The sequence below is a fragment of the Adiantum capillus-veneris genome, chromosome 21, assembly GCF_014529385.1.
Source record: "Adiantum capillus-veneris isolate H3 chromosome 21, ASM1452938v2, whole genome shotgun sequence".
Taxonomy (NCBI): domain Eukaryota; kingdom Viridiplantae; phylum Streptophyta; class Polypodiopsida; order Polypodiales; family Pteridaceae; genus Adiantum; species Adiantum capillus-veneris.
This window is the reverse complement of record NC_140951.1, coordinates 41,424,889-41,434,572: the sequence shown is the minus strand read 5'-3', so window position 1 is coordinate 41,434,572 and position 9,684 is coordinate 41,424,889. Positions and strand designations below refer to the sequence as shown.

The window sequence follows — 9,684 nt, the reverse complement described above, 5'->3', positions numbered from 1 at the left end:
TACTATCTATCCTTTTTGTTGATTTCTTTCTTATTATCTATTTACTTTCACTTTTTGGAAACATCCCTCGGGAAATCTAACTGCCCTGCATTGCATAGCTAGTGTGGAACTGTCCAGAGGGAGTCCAGGCCTGAGGGCAAGAGAGCACTAAGGTTGGACAAGGACTATGGTTAGCCAAAGTGGGGTCATTGACTAGCCAAAGTGGAATCCTTTGCTACAGAGGCTACATGTCAGTTCTGGATGTGGCCGCAGTGTACAAAGAGGGTCGGATGACCTAGAAAGATACAATGGCAACATCTCCTAAAATTTAGGGAACTGCTATTTTGGGACCTGAAAATGTGTTGACGTCATTACCTCCGGAATGACAAGGGGAACATTTTCTTACTCTGCCGTGAAGTCAATTGGGCAACCGGTTGGGAGATTTTTAGGCGGCAACCCCGAAACGAGAAAATGCTTGTAAATGTGCCAAGTGGCACATTCTGGTGCACTTGCCTCATGCAACAAGAAGTGGCGCTAAATTTAGGAGGGGGAGAGCCTGATTTTCAGATTTGTCACAGGTTAAGAGCTATGGAGTGCTTGCTTTCCCTCTTATGCATAGTGCGGTGCCAGGAGTGATGCCCTGCACGCTACGCACTGCCCTCTCTCCCCCCTTTGGCAGTATGTTATGCCCCTCTAGTGGGCTCTTCATTTGACCAATGTACAGTTGTGTGGGTTCATGCGCGATTGCCGAGGCAAGAGCCTCTTGCACAGGTACTGGATTAGCTAGCGGCTAATCCCCCCGCAGGTACAGGTGAATTCGGAGAGGTTTCACGCCAGAAATCTCGTCCGATTCAAAGGGCAAGTAGCCCTACAGGTGCGGGAGCTCGAGGACTTGCTATGGATGCGACCGGCACGCGAAACGGAGCCCGAAACAGTGAATTACAGCCTGCTGTGTATTTTTGCAGGTTTAGGGTTTTGGCCCTAAACGGACCCTAATACCCCCAGGAGGTTCGGGGACGCAAGGGGACCGTTGTACAGGCGATCTGGCGCATTTTCAGGGCTGAAAACAGAGAATTCAGCATGCTGCAGATTCTCGCCAGGTTTTGCAAAGTGCCCGTATGCGTCGGGAAAGTCATTCAATGCGTGGGGATACGGACTGTGAAGGGTTCTAGTACGGTTATGTTGCCGAAATCGGGCTGGAACAGTGGAAATTCAGCCGAGTTTGTGCGGGGCAGCTTGTAGGAACCACAGCGTTTATTCCCTCTTTTGAACAATAAAGAAATACCGAAAGGGGCGCCTAAGTTAGGGGCCAATCTGGTGTCCGTCTACTCATACAGGTGCAATCTAGCAGCCTGTATCCCTCTCCCCTTTGTTGTGTCTTGAAAGTACAGGTAAAATAGACGACTAATAATGGGTGAAAGGTAAATCAAGGTTTGAAGTAAAGTCTACCGCCCTTTTTGGATTGAACAGGCCGGTTCCAGCGAGCCTCAAAGATGCGGAAGCAACGGGCCCGCCAGATGAACCAGAGTGTCAGGCCACTGATGAGCTCCCGACACTCCTCTCACTCAGTGCACCACTCCTGTGGAGTAAGCTCTGTGGCAGGTTGGAGTGTAGGTCGCCCCTCCAGCATCACTTTCATCCTGTTGGTGGAAGATAGCTCAAATTGAAGTGCCGGGCCCGTGAGGGTGGACCAAGCCGCTTCTCCCCAAGTGTACTGTCGAGCCGTGGAAAGAGTAGGCATCAGCCAAAGAACACGAAGCCACACTTGCTGTGCCAAAGGACAGTCCCAAAGACAGTGACGTTGACTCTTCACAAGATGGTCACAAGCTGCACATGCGGCCGAAAGACCACTATGCACTAGCCAACTCCCAACTGCTGTAGCTCTGTGTCCGACCAGCCACTGAAACAAGGTGACTCGCCTCGGCTGTCTAGAGTCCCACAACCTCTCCCAGAAGGCTGCCAAGAACTCAGCTGTTAGACCCTCCTCCTGCCAATGAGGTGCTGCAGCGGGGCGTGCCTCTCTCTGTGCTGCTAGTATGTGACGTTCCAGTCAAACAATGTACTGAAAGAATGGGACACCTGGGTGGTTTGTAGAAGAGAAAGGGTCCCTCCAAAGCCACTCTCCAGGATCCCACCGTACTCCCGCCAATGGTCAGCACTCCCAAGCCCACAGTCTCCAATGTCCAGTCTCAAGAGCTGCTGGGTTAGGATCGATGACACAAGTCCTCCCACAGATGCCCACCACTCGGATCCTCTGAAAACAGCACTCTGTCACCTGCGGGGCCTCTACTGCAACTCGCTGTAAGTGTCCCTCACCCTGTAACTCGAAGAAAAAGGGATGGAATAGTCTCTGAGCAAGCCCAGACTGAGATGAGAACCTCTAGTCGTGTGAAGGCTCCCATCTACCTGGGTGCTACTGGCTCGAGAGGTGTGACCCACTCAGCTGGAATTGCCTCTGAGATGTCCTGGCACATGCTCTGCACCCCTCTCATGCCCTGTAGCTGGAGACCCTGCAACTCCTCTGACAAGCTTGAAAACTCTAGCCAGTCACTCAAAGAGCGCGTTGGACCCGTTGCCATGGGACCCCGGGAAACATGAGGCCGACTACCAACCAAGTGGCCTCTCTGAGTGCTAACCATGGGGTTCCAAACAAGGGGTTGTCGTAGGCGCTCCTCCGTGCAAGTAGGTTGATGCTGCTCGATGCCTCGGCGCAAGTGCTCCCAAGATCGAAGCAAACTCACAGCGAAGCGGTCCTCCAGTCTCCTGCTCAAACCAACTCTGCACATCTCTATGAAGATCCATCTGGTCGAAGGTCGCCAGGGGCCTCCAGCCTGAGGCACCCTAGCACGAAGCCGTTGTAGCCAGAACTCCTTCTAGGGCTCCTCACTTGGAAGAAGTCCTCTGACTATGAACTTCCCAAGAAGGGCTCTGCTCTGCTGTGCGGGCTCAATGATCCCAAGCCCTCCCTGTGAACAAGAAAGAGTGATGATTTGCCAAGCCACTTTGGCTCGGGCTATCTGAGTGTCACGTCCTGACCAAAGGAAGTTCCGGATCAGCCTCTCTACCTGGCTGATACAAGAACTCGAGAAGATCCAGCAAGAAGTGATGTACCACATAGTCGCCAACAACACCTGGTTGGCAACTACTACTATGCCTGCCAAAGAAAGTCGTGCTGAGCTCCAGTCTAACAACCTCCTCCTGATAGACAGGAGGAGGGGAGCAATCTGCTGCTCGGGAGAAGTCCAAACCAATCTGACAGCCCAAGTACCGAACTGCAGTCCCTGGGGGAATCCACTTAGAACCCTCTCCTGGCATTCAATGAGGCACAGGAGCACTACTAACCGAGAAAGCCAATGTCTTTCTCCAGTTGATCAGTGCGCCAGATGCACAACAGAAGGTCTCCAGAGCCTGCTCACACTTGTGAAGGTTGTCCTCCTGGCCATCTAAGTACAAGGCTGAGTCGTCGGCAAACTCAGCATCCAGTAGCTCATCTCCCCGAATAGGGAGTGCTAAGCCCCGTAGACCAACCTGTTGCGACACCAAGAACCTGCTCATCGCCTCCGCATAGAACAAAAAGAGGAAGGGAGCAAGAGGACGGCCTTGTTTGACCGAACGTGTGAGCATGAAGCGATCACCCCTACCTCTTGCCAAAAGAACCTGACTGTGAGCCTGTCTGTACAAAGCTGACACCCCTCTGATCCAAGCATCTGAGAAGCCCATCCTGCGTAGAGTGCCCTCTAGAAAGTCCCAGTTAACTCTGTCGTATGCCTTCTCAAAATCGAGAAGAAGAATCACGAGGTCCTCACCACGGAGCCGCGCTAGGGCAGAAGCCTCCCAAAAAGTAAAGATGTTGTCAAGGAAACTGCGTTCCTTGACAAAACCTGTCTGAGTCCCATGTATAAGGCTCTCTAGAAGTGGTTGGATCCTCAAACTCAAAGCCTTGGCAAGAATTTTGTAGGTTGAGTTGAGGATGGTGATGGTGCGCCATTGTCGAATCTCATCCAAGGAGCCACCCTCCTTGGGAATGAGGTAGATCAAGCCCTTACTCATGCTGTCAGGCATCACTCCTGTGTGCAAGATGTACTGAAAAACACTACAGAGATCTGGGCCAAGCAAGTCCCAGTACTCCAAGAAAAAACTGGGAGTCAGCCCATCCTCACCTAGACAGCTACCACGGGGGAGGGCACTAAGAGCCGTGTGCAACTCCTCCAGTTGAAGTGGCAGCTCAAGCCTCTGACGCATCTCCTCAGTCACAAGGCAAGGCATCTATGCTCACACCTGCTCCCTGCATGCATCCTGACGCTCTGACTGAGGCTCTGCAGATAGTAACTCACGGTAAAAGTCAGTAGCAACTGTACGCATATCCTCGGGCTCATAAGCAACTGACCCGTCGGGCCTTCTCAACTGACTGACCTTGGCATGCAAATGCCGAGGTCCCACTGCCTCGAAGAAAGCACCAGTCACTCTGTCACCCACGTGTGTCCACTTAGATGCCTGTCGATGGAAAGCAAACTCATGTCGCCGCTCCTCTAAGCTAACAAGCTCCTGGCGAGCCTGTTGTAGCTGCTCCTCCAACCAAGGACTGTCTGGATGTTGCTCCTGCATCGTCTGCAACGAAGCAATGCCTCATATTTAAAGGCCCTGGGCCCAAAAAGTAGTTTACATGAAAAGCCTTAAATTCAAAAACAACTGGCCCAAAAGCTACCGTTGAAAAACTGTCTAGTGTAAATCACGGATATCTATACAGGTTGTCACGTCATCACTGTCAGTGTGAAATGCGAAAATCTATACAGTTTGCCACGTCAGCAATCTAACGCGAAATCGGGAAATCCGTACAATCTGCCACGTCAACAGGCTAGTGTGAATTGCGAAAATCTGTACAAACCAAGGTGGTACCAAACGTACTGTACGTGGCGTATATGTACGTACTGTACGTTGTTCCGTACAGGAAAAAATTTTATGTACGTAAAAATACGTACTCTTGGTAAAAAACCGCAAAATACTCATTTTCTAGGACTTCTCCAATATAAATCAAGAGAGAAGCCAACAACTTATAGAGACATTCAAAGACATGTTTTACAAGACAACCACATACTGTGTAACTACTGCAAGAGACTTAAAAGTTAAGACGACATTGATAATTGAACAAGAACATCAAGGCTCAAGAGTCAAATGAGATCTGAAATAACAATGAACACACTAATGTTGAAACATCAAATGACAAAGTACCATAGGTGATAGCCTACAAGGCCCACGCCATAACAAAAGGCTCATCAGCCATCATAACTGAAACCATCCTACTCAAAAAGTCTATCTATATAGTAGTAGATACTAGAAAGCACTAAATAGCTAGCTCAAAGCTAGCACATCATCCATGTGATGGCCCCATCGTCAAAAATCATCATCAGATGCAGATGAAGACTCTGTTGAAGAGACCAAGTCCCCATCTGTCAGGACATTGCCCTCTTCATCGTACTCTGGCTCTGCCATCATGGACATCTGTGCCACATGTAGATCATCCTCTACTGCCTCTGTCGAAGCCTCAATGAGACGAACAACCTCGTTTGCCCGTTTCCGAGAAGAACGAACAGGTAGCTTCCCTTTACGAATGCTCTCTCTTCGAGCACTATCTGGGTCTGGATCATGCTCACGTAGAGGAATAGCCAAAGCTCGTGCGCGTGACCTCGTTACACGCCGATCAACACTCTCCAACTCCCTGTGAAGCAGTCGAATAATCTCCTCTTGCTCATTTCTGATTTGCGCCTCCACCTCCTCTATAGCAGCAGGATCTGCCACCATCTTCACCTTGGTTGGGTCCGCCTGTTGAGAAATGAAAACAAAGGAAATATTATTTAGTATGTACTAAGTACTCAATGGCCGAGTGTATCATGATTCATGACTCAATCATTCATGTGAAAATTAATAGTAGACCTGCTTGGGTGTTCCCAAAGCGTGGTAGGCTCGCACAAGCCTCATATTTGCTCGGCAATAGACTAACTTCTCTAGTTGAGAAGTGCTGAGACGATTGCGGATCTTCGTATGTATCAAGGAATAAGCGCTCCAGTTGCGCTCGCATGCACCAGCCGAGCAATCCTACAACAATGAGCATTGAGATTTAATATATGGCAATAGTAAGTACTAAGTACATTGTGCAAAAACTGTAAGTCTCAAGATTCTCAATTACCTGTGAAAGTACTCGTAAAGCCAGATGTGTAAGCGTTGGAAGACCTTGTCTCCCATAATTCTGCCACCATGTAAGAGGGAACTTGGTAGCCTCTAGCCTCAACACCACAGCTCTAGCAAAGGATGGTCCTAGATTGTTCATGAAGCTGATCATCTCTGCATCAATCTCCAGCTGATCGTCCATGTGGTACATCATATTGATGTAATCATCCTTGAGCTTTAAGAGAGTCCTCTCATGGAAAAGCTCTGGCGTCTTGTAGAAAGGATGAAGCAATGCAGCCATCCCGTGAATGGGACGACTCATGAAAGTCCATCTCCTTTCTACAATGGCCATGATGTCATCTCGGCTGAAATTTTCAGCAATAAAACAAAGTTGAATTGGCAAATTCAAATGACAACAAGTCTACTAGAAGATTTCAAAAGACAAGTACTTACCAGGTCTGTGTCAGAGACACGCACTCTGTAAGGTGTCTCTTCATCTCCATGAAGAGATGATAGACTAGGCCCAATGTAGAGCCCTCCATGTCTGTGACTCGAAGAAGCACATACACTGGCTGCAATGCCACTGTCAAACTTTGAACCTGTGTCCAAAAGGACTCATCGAGCACCCGTCGCTGTATGTATTTAGTGGGCTCTGTCTGCGAGTGATGCATCAATCTCCACTTCGGGTCCACGACTGTCTGGAGAAGTGGATCCCTCAATTTGAAGAGTCTCTGTAGCACTAAATACATATAAGCAAATCTGGTCTTTGAGGGTCGCACGATATCAAGTGTACTGTGGCTCCTGAAGATAGCTAAAGCTTGATGTTTCTTGCGGAAAAAGGTGGTCATCTTAGTGGCATTTGTAACAATAGGCAATACCCAAGGCAACTTGCCTATATCCTCCATAAGTAAGTCAAGACAATGCGCAGCACATGGAGTCCAAGAAATCCGAGGGTAAGCTGCCTCGACCATTTCACCCATAAGTTTACAATTTGAGGCATTATCAGTCACAACCTGTACCACATTATCCTTCCCAACCTCATCTATAGCTTTCTTGATGTGCCCAAAGATAAACTCACCACTGATGTGCTCTCCGGCCTTGCCTGCATCCACAGCGCGCAAGAAGTATGTGCCAAGACAAGACGACACAAGAATATTAATGATGTGCCGCCTACGAACATCACTCCAGCCATCTGATATGATGGTGCACCCAAACTGTCGCCAACCGGCCTTGACCGGGACCAAAGCCTTATCTATCAAAGCCTTCTGCTCATCAAGCATTGTAGTGCGCATCTTCTTATACTCCACCCCTGACCATGAATGTGTGTGACCAACATCAGCTATAGCCCGGACCATCCTCTTCCATTGCTCAGTCCTCAAAACATTGAAGGAGATGTTGCACTCAATGAGAGTACGCGCAATCTCCATCTCAGCCACCTTTTGACGCTCCTTCACCCAAGAGAGAGAGTTCACACACGAAGGCAAGGTGCTTTGCCTACGTGCATCCATATCACCTCGATCTTCCTCCTCTTGCACAACTCGAGCCCTCTTTCTACTAGAACCAGCAGTGGGATGATCCTCTTGAACCTCGGAAGATGAACCACCAAAATCCCCAATAAGAGCATCATGAAGAGCATCCTGTGTGTGCTGGCTACCTGTATTTTTTTTTGGTGTTGGTACTTCGGGAAAATTCTCCGCAATCAACTTGTCCCTAATATCCTGTGGAACCTTTTTGCACCCTCCACAATTGTTGGTCGTGCCAATGCCCGTCAGATGCTTGACGACACGAGAAATTGTACTCGTGAGCTCAAAATTACAGTACTTGCATTGCCATCGTCGAGTGCCGGAACCCGCTTGGCCTGGAGTGTTGATAATGCGGATGACATTGGTATGCTCCTTCCAGTACGGGTTGCATGGCTTAGGCATGATGAATCTGTCGCAAACAATAAGACACACGCGACACGAGTGAGACAAAGAGACAGAGAGACAGAGAGGGGGAGCCCCGGAGCCTGCAATAAGAACTTGGAGAAGAGAGAGAGAGAGAGAGAGAGAGAGAGAGAGAGAGAGAGAGAGAGAGAGAGAGAGAGAGACTTTACCTGCACAGTGACACTTTGTTTCTCTGCAGAGATAAATTGACTGCGTTACTGGTTTTCTGCAACCCAATGCAAGCGCCTAAAAAATAAGGCCAAAAAATTGGTCGCTTGGGCCTAGCGAAACCCTCATGCTGGAAAGGGGGCAGAATTAAAAAAAAAAAAAACCAGCACTGTACGGATCGATCCGCACGGTACGGATCCGTACAGATCACCCGTACGGTACGGAAAGGATTCGGACGTACGTGTTGATCCTACCTTGGTACAAATTGCCACGTCAGCAGGCCAACGTGAATTGCGGAAATTCATACAATCTGCCACTTATGCTTCTTGGCTTAGGGTTTAGGCCCCTCGATCGGAATTTGCAAGTTGGCTCCGTCCTTCAATGGCTTGACACGTCAACAATTTGTGACACTCGCCCTTGTCACAAATTGGTGACGTGGTAGGCTCCCAAATACACTCCTTGCAACAAAGCATGCCACGTGGCAACATGCCGGAAATTGCGTCGCAAAACGTATTGATTGGCTGACGTGGCAGTGTCGTACATTTCTCCACAAAACACGTTGAGCTGATGATGTGGCAGTCCGTACGATTTTCGAAAATCACGCTGGCCAGCTTTTGGGCATTATGCTTTAATTTGAGAAGCTTTTGAGTGTAAGATTTTTGGGGCTCTGCTTTTGGGGCATCCCTTGTAAAATAAATTAGTCCTTTGTGAACTCATTACTCAGAGCATCTCGACGCAGAGTCTGAGTGTGAGTTCACGTGGACTCCCTTGTACTTTGCACACATTAATATAAAAAGAAATACCGAAAGGGGTGTCAATCTTTGGGGCCAATACCTCTTGGCACGGAACTACGTCGGGCCGTGTCGACTTTATTGTGAATTGTGAACCGTTTTAAAGTGAATCTCTGCTGTGTCGCGGTAGAATCTTGACTTGGGGTGTCCAAGTTTGTTACTGTGGTATCAGAGTGCGGCCGATTTCTCTTCTACCAGGAAATTTGATCCTTTTCTTGCGACACTTATGGATTCCAACAAGAATCAGTCGACTTCGTCTGCATCTGCTAATCCGGGAGGAGATCATGAAGAAGATTTTGATGAGTTAACAGAGGAAGAGTACGGGCCACCTCGGCCTACTCACTACGAACTTGAAGAGATGGAACGTCGACAGCAGGTTGACAATTGCAAAAAGCAGATGATTAAATTTGCGAAAGATCCGCAGTTTGCACAATTTTTGTCTTTGCAATCCATCGTAGAAGTGCACACCCAGTGGCAGAAAGCCACAAAACCACCCATCAAACCGGCAATCAAGAAACCTCCTTCTTCGAGGATGTTCATAGAGCAAGAATTAGAAGAGGTGGTTCAGACACAAATCAATCGGCTTTTGGAAGCAAACAACCAATCCAAAAAGCAAGAGAAAAAGCACAAGAAGGGGAGTGACTTCCCGGGTTATT

At 48.6% G+C, this 9,684-nt stretch overlaps 1 protein-coding gene across 1 annotated transcript; it reads right to left on the bottom strand.

The window, feature by feature from the left end:
* Positions 1 to 5,370: 5,370 nt before the first annotated feature.
* Positions 5,371 to 8,671, bottom strand: LOC147430841 (uncharacterized). The gene is made up of 3 exons (XM_086493593.1): positions 6,618 to 8,671; positions 5,911 to 6,072; positions 5,371 to 5,799 (listed from the first exon to the last, which is right to left on the bottom strand). Exons 1-3 carry the CDS (start codon positions 8,067 to 8,069, stop codon positions 5,371 to 5,373), a joined length of 2,043 nt encoding a protein of 680 aa, XP_086349719.1. The 5' UTR covers positions 8,070 to 8,671.
* Positions 8,672 to 9,684: the final 1,013 nt, after the last annotated feature.